At 48.4% G+C, this 19750-nt stretch overlaps 1 protein-coding gene and 1 long non-coding RNA gene across 5 annotated transcripts in view; both read left to right on the forward strand.

Annotated features, from left to right (window-relative positions):
- LMNA (lamin A/C) overlaps positions 1–19750 on the forward strand; it is a 44401-nt gene that overhangs the window by 20733 nt on the left and 3918 nt on the right. Inside the window, exons 2-11 of one of the 4 annotated variants that reach the window (XM_081892376.1) lie at positions 8462–8618; positions 10212–10337; positions 10546–10716; positions 11938–12063; positions 12370–12590; positions 12886–13099; positions 14393–14500; positions 14676–14795; positions 15826–15918; positions 18253–18501. In XM_081892376.1, coding sequence (XP_081748502.1) covers positions 8462–8618; positions 10212–10337; positions 10546–10716; positions 11938–12063; positions 12370–12590; positions 12886–13099; positions 14393–14500; positions 14676–14795; positions 15826–15918; positions 18253–18501 — 1585 coding nt within the window. Of the gene's footprint in view, positions 1–8461; positions 8619–10211; positions 10338–10545; positions 10717–11937; positions 12064–12369; positions 12591–12885; positions 13100–14392; positions 14501–14675; positions 14796–15825; positions 15922–16401; positions 18056–18252; positions 18502–19750 lie in introns of those variants that run through there. The other 3 variants (XM_081892377.1, XM_081892378.1, XM_081892379.1) reach the window with 3 other exon arrangements.
- On the forward strand, positions 2270–4037 carry LOC309358353. Its single transcript, XR_014163467.1, has 2 exons — positions 2270–2410; positions 3113–4037. It is a non-coding gene; the product is annotated as an uncharacterized lncRNA (long non-coding RNA).

Raw genomic sequence — 19750 nt, forward strand, 5'->3', positions numbered from 1 at the left:
GGTTGGCGCGCGCAAAGGCCGTCCGTCCCTTTGAGTCATTTCTTCCGAGGCGTCATTGCGCGGGGGCCGGAGAGCGCCTCGAGTCCCGTTTCCCTTCCCGGCCCCGCTCGCGCCATCTGCGGCGTTGCCAGGGCCAGGCCGGCCCGACTTCCATTTGCGGACGGAGCGGCGGGGATGACTCAGCCCCGCCGGGTGGGGCCGGAACAGAGGCGTTGGCCGGGGAGTGGGAGGCGGGGAGACGATTCCAGCCAAGACTTCGCTTATTGTTCCTTTCCCTCCCTCAGTGTACTATTTAATATCGCGTTTCCTGTGCTTGATAAATTGAAGCAGGCCGCAGCTGCACGGATTGCTTGCGCATTTTGTTACAGTAACACTAAAGATTATACGCAGACGGTGTAAATATATATATTTACACGCCGCCTAGGTTTCAGCAAAAGAGCAGGGAATTATTTTTAACCCCGGCGCTTCAGGCGGCTCCTCTCGCCCTCTGAACAGATTCAGTGTGATCCGCAGGATTCGTAGTACAAGAATCTAGTCTAGTATTCTTTATTTATTTTTGGCGGGGCGGGGAAGCTTCTAGTCCTCATTAAAATTGAGACTGTTTTGCACATGTGAGGAGGGGCACCCTTTAAAGATTAGAAACGACAGACAAAGGAGCTTAGTTACTTGCGTGAGTATATTGGCTTGTGTTGCAGGACAACAGTTTAATCTAGTTTAGTGTATCCACCATGTGCTGTGCCTGCTGTTCATGAAAATGACATGCAACTAAAACACGTCACTAGTCTGCAGACCTCCTTATTCCTTTTTCTGGCTTGAAAGCAAACCATGGCAAGTTGTCAAAATACAGGCAGTGTTCTGCTGCAGCACAGGTGGAGGCATCCGAGGCTAAAGCTCTTCCTAAAGAGACTTGTGAAACTTTTAAAAGTTGCTCTCGTTTTTGGCACTGCAAAAAACCCATTTAAATTTGGGTTTGTTTCCTGCTGTGACCTCTGGGTGCAAGAGCCCTCTTTGTCTGTGCTTTTGATCAGCTGAAGATGAAGCTTCTAGCTATGAATAGATCCCTACTGCTTTTATTTGTGAGGGCTTGCTTGTTGCACATCAGATCATTGAATTTAGCCCCCCCTTTAAACTTTCACTTAATTCTCCACTTCCAACTCCTTAATCTTCAATGAAAACAGCAGGAAATTTTTTTTGCTTCCTTTCTGAGGGTTCAGGGACTCCACATGCAATTGGAAATCTGGAAGGTGAGAGCTGCAAATCCCCTCTTGACTTTTTTCTGGGGCCTTTTGGGTGTGGCCCTTGCTGTACCAGTGGCAGCAAACATCTTTTATCGCCTTCAGTAGGGCCACGCCCTCAATCCTGAATCCTGTCCAGCTGGCTCCGACAGAAAGCTGGTGGCGCGTGCTCACGTTTCTGTCCCATGTGGCACATCCCTGGTGGCTTGGCAGTGGAGCCCTTGGTACCGAAAAAGAATGGGTGAGTCAGAGCCACTTGGATGGGCCTGGGTCGCAACCGCGTCTCTCCAGAAACAACAGGATCTCCCGTGCCCTGTCCCTTTCCTGCTTTTGATGGGATTCTTTTCCAGAGACACCACCAGGGATGTCAAAAACCCAAACTCTGCCAGCGCTCCTTCCCTTTTGATTCAATTTTATGTGCTTGTTCCCGACAAGTGTCTTGTTCCAATCCACACATCCCACCCCCTCCTCCGTCATATCTCTGCCGTGCCAAAAAAATGTTTGCTCATGGAACTGTGGTCCCCCTGCAGCAAACATTCTGTTAACAGAACCTGGTGATGGTTGTCCCTCCCGTGTAACATCTGACTTTCTGGGACAGAAAGAACAACAACAACCATCGTTCATAAAGCATCAAAAAATTTCTAAGCACTGGACACAGTTTCTGCCACGCATGAACAATCTAATAGATCTGAACAACACAAAAGGAAAAAGAGTTTGGAGGGAAGAGGGGAGGAAAGCAAATTCAGGTACAGTGGTACCTCAGGTTAACTACTTAATTCGTTCTGGAGGTCCGTACTTAACCTGAAACTGTTCTTAACCTGAAGCACTACTTTAGCTAAATGGGCCCTCCTGCTGCTGCCGCGCCGCCGGAGCACGATTTCTGTTCTCACCCTGAAGCAAAGTTCTTAACCCAAGGTAATATTTCTGGGTTAGCGGAGTCTGTAACCTGAAGCATATGTAACCTGAAGCGTATGTAAACCAAGGTACCACTGTACTGGTTATTACAACGGTTACATAGCTGAACAATTGGAATGGCTGCTGAGGATATTTAGGAGAGGAGAAATCAAAGGGAGCCTGATTTCAGCTGATTCTACTGGAAGGGGCTTTACTGGGGGTTGGGGGGGCTCGAGGATGGACGTTGAAGGGCAGGAGTCCAAATGATTGTCTAGTTCAGTGTTTCCCAACCGGTGTTCCGCGGCACACGAGTGTGCCGTGAGACGTTGCCTCGTGTGCCGCGAGATGCCTGGAGGGAGGCGGGCGAGTCGGGCGGCGAGAGGCGGGGCGGCGGCGGCGAGGAGAGGCCGCGCCTCCTGCTGCTGCCTGGCGCTCCTCCTCGCAGCCGGCAGCGCTGCCTGGGCGCCTCCGCGCGACTCTGCCTCGCTGGGTTTGGTCTCCCAGCAGAGACGGGTCACACGCGCCCCTCCCTCCCTCCCTCAGCCTGCGCGGAGGGAGAGCCAGAGAGAGGCATCGCTCCTGCGCGGCGGGAGAGGGAGCAGCCGGAGCGATGCCCCAAACGAACGCATGGGACCGGAGGGGAAATCCTCTCCGAGGCGGATTGAGCGCAGCTGAGAGAAGCCTTTCGAGGAGCTGCCGTGTCCCCTGGAAACCCCCTTCCCAGCTCTGCCTCAGCCGCCGCCGCCTCAGTTGCCGCCGTCCCTCAGTCCCTCGCTCTGCTGCCTCCTCCCACCCCCAAAGCTTGGAGGTTCCCCAGCAAGGGGGAGGGAAAAAACTTTCACTTTTGTGCGTCCCTCCCGGCGTGACGCTGCGCGCTGACGTCACGGGGCGGGGCTTTAATGGTGGTGTGCCGCGAGATTTTTTTTCAGTAAACAGGTGTGCCGTTGCCCAAAAACGTTTGGGAAACACTGGTCTAGTTGGAGGGTTACTTTGAGAAGGGAGATGGCAGAGTCAACCAGAGTGTCTCTCTAGCCCCCAGTTGCCTGTCAGTGAGTGTCCCATCTTCATGCCCACTGTTCCTTCTGCCCCCCACCTCCTGATGGCACCATCGGTGGGCCTGATCTGGCCCAAGGGCTGTACGGTTGCTGATCCTTCCTCTGCGTTGCAGCAAAGGAGGTGCAGCTAGAATGAAGCAAAGGGCGAGGTGGACGAGGGCTCTCTGCCAAGAGCTTTGCTAGGATGCTGAGCCTTGAAGACATTTCTGTGCTAACCGGTCAGTTGGTTTTTGGCAGCAGGTCTGCTGAGTGACGGGAAGGAAACTCACTGATTGTTTGAGATTAAGCTTGGATGGTCAGTTTGGTGCCAGCTTTATAAACTTAGCCAGGAGGGAAATCTCCCCAACTCAAGAAGAACTTAAAATAGAAACGCCTCCCTGCCTTTACAATTTGCCTCATGATTAGGAAACGAATGATTTCAATCTCTGTGGCTAAGCTGGGGATATGCTGTTTCCCTTTTCAGGTCTGGAGGGGAACCCACCTGTTCTGGTGTAGCCACACAAAAGGAAAATGGCTGATTTTTGACTTGTGCTGGAAATGCTTTTGAAGAAATAGAACCAGGATGGCTGCTGGGGGTCCCCATTTCAGAGAACACACCTCTTGATAGGCAAGCCGTGTAGTTTTGATACCGATTTAGGAGAGAATACTAATCATGAGGATTAGAAATGCCTCTTCCTTTTTGCAAAATGGAGCTTAAGGTTCTCTGGCCAGGCAAAATACTTATGTGCTACAAAAACAGAGTTTGCCATGCTCAGTGGAATCTTGTCTGTGCAAAAAGTCTCGATGTCCTCTGCTGATAAGCAGTGCCTGGTGGCCTTTTGCAACCTAGTTTGTCATTTCTTTGCTTTTTTTTTCTTTTTTCTTAAAAAAAACAAAACACCAAGCTTGAATGTTGGAGGGGAGCATTCCTCTAGAACTGCTGTTCATGCCTTATTTGTCCTAGATGTTGACCTGGAATGTTACTTATGACTAAGAGGAGGAAAATAAACAGAGGAAAGTGAACTGTTGAGAGCGAAGTTATTTTATTTAACTTCTTTAATTTCACTTTTCTTCTTGCTAGTAATGCTGTTGTCTTGAACTTTTGCTCATAAAGTTGAGCTTCAAGGCCATACTAAGAAATTATATAATACAACAGACCACAGACTGTCTATAAAAGCAATTGTAAAATAATTGGCACCTGTATGAACTTGCATTCAAATCGGGAGCCACCATGTCTCTGGGATTTCCCTTGGCTCCCGACAAATCCAGCCTGGCCTTCCTCTACGTTTTCTGACATGTGGCAAGATACATCGCCCAGCAAAAACAAATGTGGTTGGGGTATTCTGTCTTCTCGTCTCCTGCCACAATGCTTTAAAGAAATACCCAGTTTTACACTCTTAAAAGTGCTGCATTGTATTATTTTAATGTACACTCATTCTCCCCTTCTTAAAAAAAGGAGAGTCAGTTATTTAGGCATTGAAAAACTCTTTAGTAGAGGTGCTGTTCGGAGCCTGCTTCTGCTGGTAAAATTCAGAAAGCTGATTTCCCTGGAAGGCAATCCAGGAGAGAAGTTGGTCTGCCCAGACAAAAGTCTGCCCAGACAAAAGTGGACTTCCAGAAATAGCCTCTCCGAACTATGCTTGTATTTCATTATGCCCTGTGTTCTTGCTATTATTTGTCCGGATACAAATACATGCTTCTGTTACCCTGTTTTCTGTTGACAAGCAAGATTTCAGGTTGGGTGTCTCACCTTCCCCAGATCAGACAAGCAGTCTAGTTTTAAGGGAGGAAATTTTTACAGATCTTTGACTGTGGCTCAGTGGAAAGGGCGCACACAAGTGGGGTTTCTGACTCAGCGTATCCTCAGGATTGGGAAAGGCCCCTGGGGGATCCGCTCTTTGTTGTTGCAGTAAACAGGGCTGGGCTGGGCGAAACTGACTCACCTGCCCATGAACAAACCTCGCCAGCCCTGCATTTCTGCTTTTAGCTAGAGGCTCCATAGCTTGGAGAGCCCATCCTGTGCACCCTCAGATCCCTCAGGTATCATGTTCCCAAATGGTAAGGGTAACCAGTCACTGGTGAGGGGTGAGCAAATCTTCCCATTTCAATTTTATTTATGCATTTTTAAAAGATTTATATGCCACACTTCATTCCAGGATCACAGGGCTGTTTACAATATTAAAAACACAAAAACACACACCGTAATAACAACAACAACATACACACCCCAAGTGTAAAAGGTCATAGATTGATTAATTAGCTAAATCCTGGGAGACCAGGAATCTTTTTGCCTGGAGCCTAAAGGGATGTAACAAAGGTTCAAGGTGAATCTTCCTGGGTGGCGAGCATTCCACAAATGGGGAGCCACCACAGAAAAGGTCTGTTCTTGTGCTGCCACCCTCCAGACCGTTGTGGAGGCGGCACACAAACAAGGGTGTAGCAGGATTATCACAGAGGTGGATGATCAAAGCTGTTATATACTCAAACCATCTTAATCCTACCTTTTAAAATCAGGAATGTGTGTTAGATTTTTCTGTGCTCTGTTTCATGCTGGTCTTAATGCATGGTAGTTTATTTGTTGTTGCAAGTAGGTTTAGGCTACCTTGGTTTTTAAAAAAGCAAGTAATATGTTTAGTAATAATAAGCACTCTGCACATGCTCTGAGTGACTTGTGAATCCCCATAGCCTGCTGTCCTGTCAACCAAATGTTGGAGATGAGCTCAGCTGTGGAATTTGATCGGCTAAGAGGGACTCCCTTGTTCATAACATTCCAGCCAGGCAGGATGGTTCTGTCTGCAGCTCTGACTTTTCTTTAGTACGCCTCCCCCCAGCCGTCATCTGTTTGGTGGGTGATGCTTTTTTAAGCAGCTGTGTTTCTGTTTCTTGGTCTTCTGTCTTCCTTGGCAGGGGAGGGGAAAGAAAATAAAGCAAAATATAATGGAATGTAAGCGAGTAATGGAAACTTGGATCTGAGCTGACGACCAACGTTTGGATTTTCTCTTGCCTCAGCCTTATTTATAGCTTTCTCCGTCTCCCTCCTTTTAAAATATATATATATCTATAACCCAAATAAAAAGATCTTGAGGCCCAGTTTTTCCCTCTTCTTGGAGTAGGAGTTTTCTTTATCTGGTATGCAGTGGTTCCTGAGAAATTATTTGCTGGCCTTTTTAATTAGATTTGTAATCTCCCTTCACACCATCTCATATTACATTTTCTCTTCCTTCAAGGAACTAAAACCAGCTTAAATGTTTCAACACCCCCAGTTACCCTCACAACAACTGTGAGAGGTAAGCCAGGCTGACACTGTTGATTAGTCCACAAGGTCAACTAGGGAGCTTTGCGACTTAGAATTACCCATCTCTCCCTCTTAGGCCACCTGCAACAGGTTGGTGTAAAAACTTTCCTGCACCACTTTCCCAAAGATGCTCAGGTTGTGGTGAGCCTCCCAGCCAGGCAGGGAGACCCAAAACCTCCCTGTTTAGAACTGAGGAACATGAAAAGCTCCATCAAAGTGTTTAAGGGCTGTCAGCCAACCAGATTATCTGCTAATACACACCTTGATTGATTAAATTTGCATACAGTGGTACCTTGGTTCTCAAACTTAATCCGTTCCAGAAGTCCGTTCCAAAACCAAAGCGCACTTTCCCATAGAAAGTAATGCAAAATAGATTAATCCATTCCAGACTTTTAAAAACAACCCCTAAAACAGCAATTTGACCTGAATTTTACTATCTAACAAGACGATTGATTCATAAAATGAAAGCAGTAAGCAATGTACTGCAGTCACACAATCAATTAATTAGCAGTTGAACTGGGTTCCACACAGTCACAAAAACAAAACAATAAGAGCCGCAAAAACAAAAAAGCAAAATAAAAAGCAAAAACACAGACCTCAGCATAACACTCAAATCGGAAGTGTAACACTCAAAACGGAGCACGTTTGGCTTCCGAATGAAGTTCTCAAACCGGAACACTTACTTGCAGTGTTTGGGTTCCAAGTTGTTTGAGTACCAAGGCATTTGAGAACCAAGGTACCACTGTATTGCCAAAACTTCTAAATACACACATTAATCTCTCTCTTTTTAAAGGCAGTTAAGAAAATTTGACATTTAATATGTAAGGGGCTACACCTCTGTGTTAGGAGGGAAGTCCTCCTTTAGTCTTATTTTTCTCCCCTTTATCTGTGACAGTAACACACCAGAACCAAAGGAGTCATGGAAAACTAACCTGTGCCTTCAACTTCTAAAATTGACCTTGGTAGATTAATCAACAAAAGCTTTAGTGGATTAATCTAAAATAGTCATACATATTTCTAAACACACTTGCAAGAGGATAGGGTCACAGTAGCCTACAACAGCCTTCACAATGTTTTGGACTGCAAAAGTTGTAACCTGGACACCTGGAGGGCACCTGGTTTCAGAACGCTTGTCTGTGCCGCATTGCATGTCTCCCAGTTTCCTCCCTTCCTGGGGGCAGGGGAAGGCTAAGTGGAGACATGAGGAGAGTTTATAAAACTAGGCTTGTGGCAAAAGTGGATAGAAAGAACTTCTCATAATTGGTTGTTTTAGTGAAACGTGAGGTTCAGGTGCAGAAAATGGAATTTTCTGGAAATGTGATGGCTGGTGGCTCAGAGCGCCTTCAAAGAGGGACTAGGCAACTTCACAGAGGTGGGAGACAGTGTTATTGATTGATGTTGTTTCTTATAGAACCTCCAAATCCAGAGGTAGTCTAGATGTGGATACCAGTTGCTAAGGGTGAACAGCAGGGACAGGCTGCTAGCTCCATACCTTTGTTGGAGGTCTTCCTTAAGGGCAGGCATAGGCAAACTCGGCCCTCCAGATGTTTTGGGACTACAAATCCCATCATCCCTGGCTAGCAGGACCAGCAGTCAGGGATGATGGGAATTGTAGTCTCAAAACATCTGGAGGGCCGGGTTTGCCTGTGCCTGCTTAAGGGCATCTGACAAGCTACCGTTTGAAATGGGATGCTTGACTGGGTGGCTCTGTGTCCTGATCCAGCAAAGCTCAGTGTGTCTTGTCGATCTTGCAGCTTAAGAACTTTGCGTTGCATTTTCTGCTTACTGACGCATTATATTATGAAATCGTACTCATTGCAGACTGACTTACAAAGAAAACAGACAAACCATTTTATTACTTCCGTAACAGTTTTGTCATTTGCCATTTTTATAATAACAAACCGCCGGGGCTTGGTTTAGGGGTTTTTGTGCCTTGGTCCGTGAAGACAAGCCTCTCTCCAGTCTGGGTTAACAGCTGTGCCTTCTTCTTTTCCTTGTTTTAGGAACACCAAGAAGGAAGGGGAGCTGCTGACTGCTCAAGCCCGCCTGAAGGACGTCGAGGCCTTGCTGAACTCCAAGGAAGCAGCACTCACCACTGCCTTGGGAGAGAAGCGCAACTTGGAGAATGAGCTCCGTGATCTGCGGGGGCAACTGGCCAAGGTGAGGACCACCAGCTCAGCAGTCTCCTTCCCTCTTCATCTTACGTTTTTCTGCAGTGGACCCTAATTTCGCCACTGGGGATGGGTGGACTTGTGAAGTTGACCCTAGATCAGGCATGGCCAAACTTGGGTCTCCATCTGTTTCGGGACTATAATTCCCATCATCCCTGACACTGGTCCTGTAAGCTAGGGATGATGGGAGTTGTAGTCCCAAAACAGCTGGAGGGCCAAATTTGGCCATCCTTGCCCTAGATGGTGTAATCTTTAAGGATGTGGAAGACCTCTGCTGGCTCAGACCAAAATGCTGTTTGGGCCAGCTTTCTGTTCCGGCAGCTGCCAGCCAGTTTGCCTCTTAGCACACCCACATAGGGCCCGGAGGGTGACTGTTGGTTGCCTGTTAATTGACTTCAGCGTCTGACAGTCAGGGTAGACTGCCTTGGGTTTTGGAGGTTCCACTTGGCTTTCATGGTTAACCGCTGCAGATAGATCTCCTGCTCTTCCATGAGTTCATCCTAACCACCTTTTAAAAAGAAAGCAATCTCACCTGGCCAATTGTGTTGTGCTTTCTTTGGTCTGCCAGCCCGTTCCATTGTTGACTTTCATTTCTTCAGTTATGGGAGAGCGAGGAGGAAGCTGGCTCCCCCTCCCTCTCCCCACCCCATAGTGAATTGATAAACCCCTGCCTTCATCAACCCTAGTCCATAATTGTACCGGAACCCTTTTTGTGGGGGTGGGGGGAAGTGGGAAGCACTTGAGGTTAGGAAATCTATCCCATGAAGATTTAAAACAGCCAGCAGATGGCAGCACAACCTGCCATCTGGGCAAGACAGTCCTTTAAACCCAACAATACCGCTTAGATTTTAAAGCAGATTCATGCTTCCAGGTGAAAGCATGTGGGGTAGACCTTCTGGCTGTCGGTGCTACTTCAGATAGACGGCCTGGCTTTGCAGAGGGAAGCTTCCCCTGTGAACCATGAGAGTGTCAAGCCAGAGCTGGCTCGTATTCTTGGGCTGTTTTTTGGAATCCCGGCAAAGTGGAAATGCACCTGGGTGCTCCTAGAAATTTCCCAGCCCATCTGAGAGACAATGCTTGGGGAATATGGTAGTCCCTGGCCCAGCCACAGCTTCATTCTGCCCCCAGTATAATTTATTCATTTCACAAAATGCATATATCGCTTGATTGTAAGGGAAAACCTCAAAGCGGTTTGCAAAAAGAATGAAACAATAATTGCTATTAAAAACGTTAGAATAAGGTCAAAGAGGAACTAAAAACCAGATTGAAAAACAGGTCAGTGTACTACAAATCTGGACAGGCGTACCAGAACAAAAACAATTTTAGCAGGCATTGAAAAGAGTACAGTGAAGGCGTCTGCCAATGCCAACAGGCAGAGAATTCCACAGTCCTACTACACTAAAAGATTGATTTCTTACAAATGTGGAATGAGTATTATGTGGCATCTGTAACAGGGCCAGTTCCATGGATTCAAGTGCTCGGGTGGACATATATAAAGGCCGCCACCTTTCATCCCATTGACATGCTTCTCCCATTCTCTTTTTTTTAATACCACCCCGTCTCCCTGCCAATCTTTCCACAGCTGGAAGCTGCTTTGGCTGAGGCCAAGAAGCAACTTCAGGATGAGATGCTGCGACGGGTGGATGCGGAGAACAGACTGCAGACCCTGAGGGAGGAGCTCGAGTTCCAGAAGAACATCTACAGCGAGGTGAGTGGGGCAACCTGCAAAAAAACAGCACATACCCTCACCAACCCCCTGGGCTTGCCCACAATTCCTGTCCCTGCATTGTAAGGCTGAAGGTTGTTTGGGGAAACCCAGAAGCAGCACCCGAGCACAAGACCCCCCCCCTGCCCCTGGCTTCCAGCCATTAATAGCCTTCGTCCCCCATGACTCTTCTTTCCGCCTTCTCCTGCAGGAGCTTCGCGAGAGCAAACGCCGCCACGAGACCCGCCTGGTGGAGATCGACAACGGGCGCCAGCGGGAGTTCGAGAGCAAGCTGGCTGATGCCCTGCATGATCTGAGGGCCCAGCACGAAATGCAAGTCAGGCTGTACAAGGAAGAGCTGGAGAAGACTTACGGCTCCAAGGTACCACCCTGGCCTTAAACGCCTTACCTTTGGCCAGAGAGATGGAGCCTTTTTACACTACTTTTGGTGCCAACCTATTTGTTTATTTCCTCTGGTTTGCGCTGCAGGGGCAGCCTGCTCCTAAGAGACTGTGGAGCTATTCAGGGCTGGCACACCTGTGAGGCAGTCGCCTCAGGTGGCAGATTGGGCCTCCACCTCCGCCCGCCTGCTCCTCTCCAGCCTCCTGGGGGCAGGCTGCAGGAGAGGGGGAGGAGAAGAAGAAGGCACCATGACAGCATTGTCTGTCTTGCCTCAAGTGGCAAAACATCCTAGGCCAGCCCTGCTTTCCCTTTTGCACCTATTATCTCTCCACCCAACCAGCCCCAACTAAAAAGCTAGAATTAAAGTCCAGGAGTTAAAACTATTTCTCATTTAGGTCCTGTTTGGTGTAGGAAATGCGAGGAGTTCAAGTTTTTGAAGTACAGGCAATGACCCCTTTTGTGCGGGGGCTACATTACACACTGTGTGTGTCTGCTTGCTCTGCCCTTCTCTGCTTCTGCCACCTTCCTGGTGTGCACGTGCATGGTCGCACGTCAGTCAGCCGTTGCCTGCATTCAAAGGACTGCTCTTCCAATGGTCCTGGGTGGTTCTCCCCATTTTGCAGGCTGGGTGTGAGGGAGTGGATTGCAGCAGCCCTGTAGTATAGTCTACGGATAGTTGTGTGTGTTGGATGCGGCACTGAACTTGAGAGAAGAGTGGTTTGCAACAACCCTGCATTGTGGTCTATGCACACTGGGCCATATCTAATACACTATCATAGTCACTATTTCCCTCTCTCTCTTGTACAACAATCAGGGCTGTTAAAAATTGTTTTGAAACGCTGCATTGAAATACCATCACAGCTCCCAGATAGCCATTATTCGTCAGTGACTGGTTTGGATTTCCAGAAGTAAAAAAAAACCAGAAACCACCTCCACTTGTGGTGCAGGTTAAAGATATTAAACTGTGTTCCCAACCCACTGCAAACTAATGTCCAGTGCTGGCTGGGGGCTGATGGCAGCTGTAGCCCAAGATGGCCATGCTGGCTGGGGGATGTTGGGAGTTGTGGTTCAAAGCATCCAGAAGGTTGGCAAAGGCTGCTTTAGACAAAGGCAGCCCATGCCCCAGAATGTTCCTTTCTGTCCTCCTTCCTGGAACGCCCAGTTTCTTCTGTGCCTCATCGCGGCCCATCTTCCTTTTCAGCTGGATAATGCCAAGCAGTCAGCCGAGCGGAACAGCAGCATGGCGGGGGCCGCCCACGAAGAGTTGCAGCAGACTCGCATCCGCATCGACAGCCTGTCGGCGCAGCTGAGCCAGCTGCAGAAGCAGGTGAGGGATCGGGAAGGGTCACAGGGACAGGCGGTCAGTGCTGTGCTCTCTGAGTGCTGTTGGCTCCCTGGATGAAACTGTGACACTGCTGAATGCCTTTGCCCAGAGTGCTCTAAACTGAGGCTTATTCCTCCAGCTGAGTAACGGCTACATTGCATTGAAACGCTCCCCACTTAACTCTTAAGGGATTTGAGCGAAGCCCTTTCTGATTTCCAAACCCCTGTGAGAATCTAGTGAATTTCTTCATGCCCCTTGTGCCGTTGGCCTGCTCCACCTACCAGCTCCTCTCTTATTCCTCCTTCCCAGCTCTCTGCTAAGGAAGCGAAGCTGCGTGACCTGGAGGACGCTCTTGCCCGGGAGCGCGACACCAGCCGCCGCATCCTGTCCGAAAAGGAGCGGGAGATGGCAGAAATGCGAGCCCGCATGCAGCAGCAGCTGGATGAGTACCAGGAGCTGTTGGACATCAAGCTAGCCCTCGACATGGAGATCAATGCCTACCGCAAGCTCCTGGAGGGAGAGGAGGAGAGGTAGGTGCAGGGCTGGGAAAGTTGACCCAGGGGGTCTGGAGTCAAAACACGGTGGTCTCCCTTGGACGGTGGCCTCCTGTTCTTTCTGTGTTGGAGGGTCCAACTGTAGGTTGAGTGGAGAGTTTGGTAAATGGGTCTGCTCTTAGAAAAGAGCAGAACGAAGAGGCAGGATGCTGGATTAGATGGGCCATTGGGCTGATCCACCAGGGCTCTTAGGTTCTTAGTTTCAGCTCCTGCATGCATCTGAAGACAAGTCACCTTGACACCCTCTCCTCTCTCTTCTCCCCCCGCCCAGGCTGCGTCTCTCCCCCAGCCCCACATCCCAGAAGGGGGGCACCAGGACACGCATCTCCCACTCTTCTATGCAAAGCTCTTCCAAGAAGCGGAAGCTGGAGGATGGAGAGAGCCGCACTAGCTACTCCCACCATGCCCGGACCAGCGGCCGCGTGGCTGTGGAGGAAATAGACCTGGCAGGGAAGTTTGTCCGCCTGAGGAACAAGTCGAATGAGGTGAGTTACCTTGCGGTGGGGGCGGGAGAGCGGGAGTGCCTTGCTGCTTGGCAGAAATCCTGGGGTGGTCAGGAGGAAGAGGGGCATGTTCAGCTGCCCATAAGGCAGATCTTGATGAGCTTTTCAGTCCTCGGCCGCATTCAAAATTTGCCATGTGCCAGGCGCATTTTGCGCCATTAGCATGCCCATCAGCTTAGTCTCCGTGCTGCTGTTGTAGAACTCAGGAAGGGTGGGGATAGGGCTAGAATTATTTGTCTCTGCTTGCCATTGCCTCTGGTGCCACCTGCTGTTGGGCTCCTTGCCTTCCGTCCTACCAAGTTCAATGGGCATCAGCTGCCACTTTTGTTTAGATTTCCTAGCATCAAACAACGAAGGAATACAGAGAATAGAACCTCATCAAGCGTCACTCTCTATAAGAAATAGGATTATATTGCACACTGAATTATCTCAATGCAACACGTACTATAACTCAGAATAACATGAGTTTAAAGAATATATAACAACAGTCTCGGATCCATCTTGAAGAGATACAGTGGTGCCCCGCAAGACGAACGCCTCGCAAGACGAAAAACCCGCTAGACGAAAGGGTTTTCTGTTTTGGAAGCGCTTCGTAAAACGAATTCCCCTATGGGGTTGCTTCGCAAGACGAAAAAAATCTTGCATCCCCCCGCGGTTTTTCCCCACTTTTTCCGCCCTTTTCTTAAGCCGCTAAGCCGCTTATCAGCTGTTCCGCTGATAAGCCGCTTAACAGCTGATCGCTGGAAGCCGCTTGACAGCTGTAGCGCTAATCCGCTAAGCTGTCAATGGGCTTGCTTCGCTAGACGAAAAAACCGCTAGACGAAGAGAATCGCGGAACGGATTCTTTTCGTCTTGCGAGGCACCACTGTACATACAATCTTACAGATTACTATTCAATTTGGACTGGCCTGAAGAAGGGTGTTGAAAGAGAGATTTTATCCGAACATCTCGTTGTCGGACTCCTCCTCGTACAGTTTCTCAACTGCAAGATTTAACACAGAGAATCTGTACCCTGGTCTTCATTCGAATTACATTACATTCGAACTCTTGAACCTGGTGACATTGAATAGTAATCTGTAAGATAGTATATATCTCTTCAAGACTGATCTGAGGATATATATATTAAAGTTCACATTATTCTGAGTTATACAGTGGACCCTCCGGATATGAACTTAATTTGTTCCAGGGGTCCGTACAAACCCAGAAAAGTCCGCATCTAGAGGTGCCACTTCTGCACACACTTACCATGGCCATCCCTCTTCTGTCTTTTTTTAGGACCAGTCCCTGGGAAACTGGCAGATCAAGCGCCAGAATGGAGATGAGGCCCCCATCTCCTACAGGTTCCCCCCCAAGTTCACCTTGAAGGCAGGCCAGCTGGTTACGGTGAGTAGCTGCAAGTGCATAATTCCCAGGACGGGGCCAGTGACTGCGTGAGGAGGATGGATGGATGGATGGATGGATGTGGCGCAGCCCCCTGGACCTCCTCCAATATGCAGCACTGTTGTATGTCGGCGTCTCCCTTGTTGACTTCTCTTCTTCCTCTCTGTCCCCATTTAAGATTTGGGCCTCTGGTGCCGGGGTGACCCACAACCCTCCCAGTGATATGGTGTGGAAAACCCAGAGCTCGTGGGGAACTGGAGACAGCTTGCGCACTGCTCTTCTCACCTCTAGTGGAGAGGTAAGGCACCCTGTGGTGGATGGTTGGGGCCGCTATTCCTCAGTGAGGCCAGAGCTGTTCCTGTTCAAAGCCCAGGACTCCATTACATTGCTCTTTGTTTATGGCTCTCACGTTCCCCTCTTCCTCCTGTTATGTCTGTGAATTTATTGGGCTGGGGGGGGGCAACCTTTTTCACCCAAGGGACGCATTTCCTCATGGGGGGGGTAAGCAGAGCAAAAAATGGGTGGAGCCACCGGTGTGGCACATTCCTCTGTACAGTTGGCTAGGTTAAAACATCCACACGCACATCTCCCCCTGTCCTCCTCCCATCTGAGCAAAGAGGCTTTATCAGGGATCCAGTCCTGCCAGGCAAAAGAGAGCCAGTGTGGTGTAGTGGTTAAGAGCGGTGGACTCATAATCTGGTGAACCGGGTTCGCATCCCCGCTCCTCCACATGCAGCTGCTGGGTGACCTTGGGCCAGTCACACTTCTTTGAAGTCTCTCAGCCCCACTCACCTCACAGAGTGTTTGTTGTGGAGGAGGAAGGGAAAAGAGAATGTTAGCCGCTTTGAGACTCCTTCGGGTAGTGATAAAGCGGGATATCAAACCCAAACTCCTCCTCTTCTTCTTTTCTTCTTCTCAGAGTGTGGGTGGTGAGTATGGCCTGGACAGAGTCTCAGGGCCTGGAGTGCCCCACCTCTTAATTTAAATTATAGGATACTGCTCTGGTCACTTCAACACCATCTATCTAGAGCAGGTGGCTTCCCCCAAAGAATTATGGGAACTGTAGTTTGTGAAGGGTGCTGGGAACTGTCGTTTAGCTATAGCTCCCAGTGTGGATGTGACTCCTCCGTTGACTGTTACATGCCCATTTTTTAAAAGAGGTTTAAGAGACGGTGACAAATTAACTCCTCCCAAACCCCTCTTCCTAGTACCAAGACCAGGTTATTGTTCTCTCTGTCTGCCTGACAGCCTCTTTGACATAAAGCCCAGTTGAAAGATCAACATGCCAGCAACTCACCTGACATCCTTTCTTTGTTTTCCCTCTGCAGGAAGTGGCCATGCGGAAGCTGGTGCGCACCGTGATTGTCAATGATGACGATGAAGATGATGAGGATGAGGATGGGCGCCACCACCACCACCATCATGTGAGTTTTCTGGGGTTCTCTGCTAGCAGGGGGAGCGGCTGCAGAGCAGGCATGACCCACCCTCTCATGGAAGGCTTCCATGTGCTACTGCAATGCTCCTAATAAAGGAGGGCATTAAAAGCCCACAGAAGCACGATAGGATGCTGCTCTTGCCTGGGGCTCCTGCCTCTCCCCCCTTCTCTTCCTGTATTTTAGCACATCCCTGTACTCTGTATTAGCTTGGTCTGTCCTGATTCCTGTGCTCCTTTGATTTGGTCTATAATTTTTGTTAGCTTTCTCTCTTACCCCAAAGTACAAAAGAAAAAAACAGCAAACCATAGGCAAAAATCGTTTTTTGCACAATAGCCCACCAACAAGATGAATACAGTGCTGAAACATGCATTTCTCCTATATTTCATAGTATGACATGTACATTAATTCAGTACAAATCGTGGGGGGATATTACCAGGTGCTGAACCACATTCTCCGCTTTCCTTGCAGGTTTGAAACCCATATTTTAAACTGAAGATCCCTGGTCCAAGACTGTATTTCAGTCAGTTACACTCAATGCTGTGGAGACTGACCTTCCAATCTCTTGTCTATTAGTCAATAAAGTAAAATCAAACTGAGAAAATAGAAATGAATCCTGTTTACACCGTCCTCTCATTAATTTTAACTTATGAGACAATTTCTGTAGTAGGACAAGTTGCTAAACTTTCTACAACCAATAATTTTAGAGCCCCATTTTAAAACAGCTGCATTGGTTACCTGTTCATTGCTAGGCCCAATTCAAGGTGCTCATGTTAGCACTGAAAGCCCTAAATAACTTAGGTCCCAGATACCTGGAAGACCACCTCCTTCCTTACAGACCCCTCTCTGGTGTTAAAATCAGCTGAGTTGGGCCCTCTTGCTAGTTCCGCATCCCCCAGAAGTTTGGTGGTGTCCCCAGAGAGGGCCTTTTTTGTGGCAGCCCCTGAGTTTGCATGTTCAAAAGTTTGCTCCCACCAGAGTTTAGAAATGTTTGCATCGCAACCATGAGCTTGGTTAGCTCTTCTTTGCTGTGCATAAGGAACACAAGCAAACTCAGGGATGGCCTCGCCTTGTACCCCAGAGATCAATTTGTTTAAAGTCTAAACTTATTCTTAATTTCACCCCCAAGACTATACATAAATTTAGGGCCAAATTTCATGTTTTTAACTAAACCAGTTTGAAATGCCCATTCCACACAGTCAAGCATCTGAAAGATGCTAAGGATGTTTATACTTACTACTACTACTACTACTAACAATAATACTTATTAATACTTAATATTACTAATTTCCAAATGGAGACCAAACTGGGATAAAGCCAGTTTGGTCCACATGGATGTAATCATCTATAATTCGTTTTAAGCAACTGTCAAGAACAGAAGCGAAACTCTTATAGTGTCTTTGCTAAGGGGGTGTGACATTTGGCGTGCCACCTGCCTGCAACTCCCAAGCCTACCCTGAGCCATCGGGGGGAAGGGGGGAGCTGTGGTGCTTTGCCAGCGGCATTCCCCCCACCCCCTTCATTTTTACAGGTGGGGGAGGCTTGGAAGTGGCGGGCGGGCAGCATATCGAATGTCCGACATGGGCGGCTCACTCCGGCACCCACGCGGCTATCCTGAGCCTGGGAGGGCACTCGCCCCGCCCTGCCCCATCCCCCTCGGAAGTGCGTCTGCCTTGGGCAGCGCGGGCATATGCTCTGCTGCTGCAGCCACCCACAGCCAATGCAGAATTGAACCCTCCGCTCCCCTCCATCAGCTGATATCACATTGCTCTCAGTTGATGGACAGGTAGCTGAGGTATAGGGGAATTGACCTCTTGGGCCAAATTAGACCCCCTGGTGGACCAGATGTTCTCCACCCTTTTAATTCCTCCCGTATATCACCTTCCTGCTTCTAAAGGATTGCTAAAAAGATATTAATTTGCATACTTTTTAAAATATTCCCTTTCAAATCTCCCCCATCCATAGGATTAATTCCACCTCTTAAAAACTTTCTAAATATTTGCTGCAAAATTTTCAATTGCACACTGTTAGGCACATACGCAGATCCCAAATCATAACCTAGTGCATGGCTTTTGCTTTTTCCCTTCAGAAGAATAAATAAAACATCCGTTGCTATCCTTCAAAACTTTTTTTCCGCTTCTAATCGAAAGTTTTGGTGATTCTGTCTCTGCGTTGGAGATGGGGAAGCTGTGGCACTCCTGACAGTGGACTGCAACCACCATCCTGCCTGGAGCCAAGCGTCTCATCAGCCCCAGGCAGGCAGTTTGGTTCCCCATCCCTGTTCTCTGTGTGGTTCAGCTTCTGATCTTCCTCCTCCTCTAGAGCCACTGCAGCGGCTCTGGCGACCCAGGCGAGTACAACCTGCGTTCCCGCACTGTGCTTTGCGGCACCTGCGGGCAGCCGGCAGACAAGGGGGCCAGTACCACCAACGCTGCGACCAGCACCCTGTCCTCTGGCTCTTCCTCTTCCAGCCTCACCATCACACGCAGCTACCGTACCGGAGGCAGCAGCCTTGGGGAGAACCTGCTCCCCCGGACCTACATCCTGGGCAATTCCAGCCCACGCCAGCAGGTCAGTGGGTTGAGCTTTTGGGGGCCAGAGTTTAGGGGAATTCAGCAGGGAGGGAGTCCCATCATTAACTGTAGCATCCGTTGTGGCATCGTCAACTGTTAATGTCTGGGGACCCTTGAAAACACACCAAGTGTGAAATAACATTCCCCAAATGCTTCCAGCAAGACCCTAGCAGAACAGCAAAAAAAGAGTAAGCATTGGGCACAGCCCAACTCACTGTGGACCCATGGAAGTTAACAGGCATGGCTCTCTTAGGCCCATCAATTTCAGTGGGTTTACTCTGAGTAGAACATAGTTCGCTGCAACCCCACGTGTCTATTATCACTGCGGAGAATTTGTCTAATTTAAAAAGGCCTCACAAGGCTTTCCCCAAACAACAGTTGCTGTCCATTTGCATTTCTCTATATGAATGAAATTGGTCAGTTTTGCCATGAATGCTTCTACCATGTTTCTGCACCTGTTAAGCGACGGTGGATTAAGACTGTTGGAGGCAACTGAAATGTGGCAGCTGTTTTAACAAACCAGATCAAGTTCCTTGAGGTGCATAGAAATTCCCGAGTGATGTGCACAGGGGTCTCGGTGATAACGAGAATGACTAGAGATTGGGGAGAAAGTTGGTTCACCTTTTTATATAAACCCACCTAATTCACAGTTTGGGGGGTGCAAATTTGATACACAGCTACCCTTTGAAATTTGTGTTAGATTTAATCTTGCAATTGACAACCCAAAAAATGCTTTAAAAGCTGTGTATATATGGGAAAGGTGGGAGCAGTGTGGTGCAGTGGTTAGTGTTGAACGAGGACCTGGGAGACCAGAGTTAAAATCTTCCCCTGGCTGTGTGACTTTGGGCCAGTCACTGCCTCTCAGCCAAACCTGTCCAAAAGGGTTGTTGTGGGGATTAAACGAGGAAGGAGAGATCCATGTACAGCACTTTTAGCTCCTTGGAGAAAACGGTGGGATATAAATGCAATAAATAATACATAAAATGCCACTGTTAATGCCAATAAAATTAAAATTATATTAAGGAGAATTGCTTGCCAAGTGTGGATTTTAGGGGAAATTCCATACAAAAGAATGTATCAAGAGAAATGCTTATCAGTTTCTTTGTGGTTACTTTAAAGAAAGAAAACTGATGTCCAAATGTGGACAACTAAATTTAATATTTGAAAAATAAAATCTGGAACTGACGGATTTGTCCGTCCCTAAGAATAATGCAGGGTCGGACTTAACTGAGCTGCCCACTGTCTTC

This window comes from Podarcis melisellensis, assembly GCF_964234715.1.
Source record: "Podarcis melisellensis genome assembly, chromosome: 16".
Lineage (NCBI taxonomy): Eukaryota > Metazoa > Chordata > Lepidosauria > Squamata > Lacertidae > Podarcis > Podarcis melisellensis.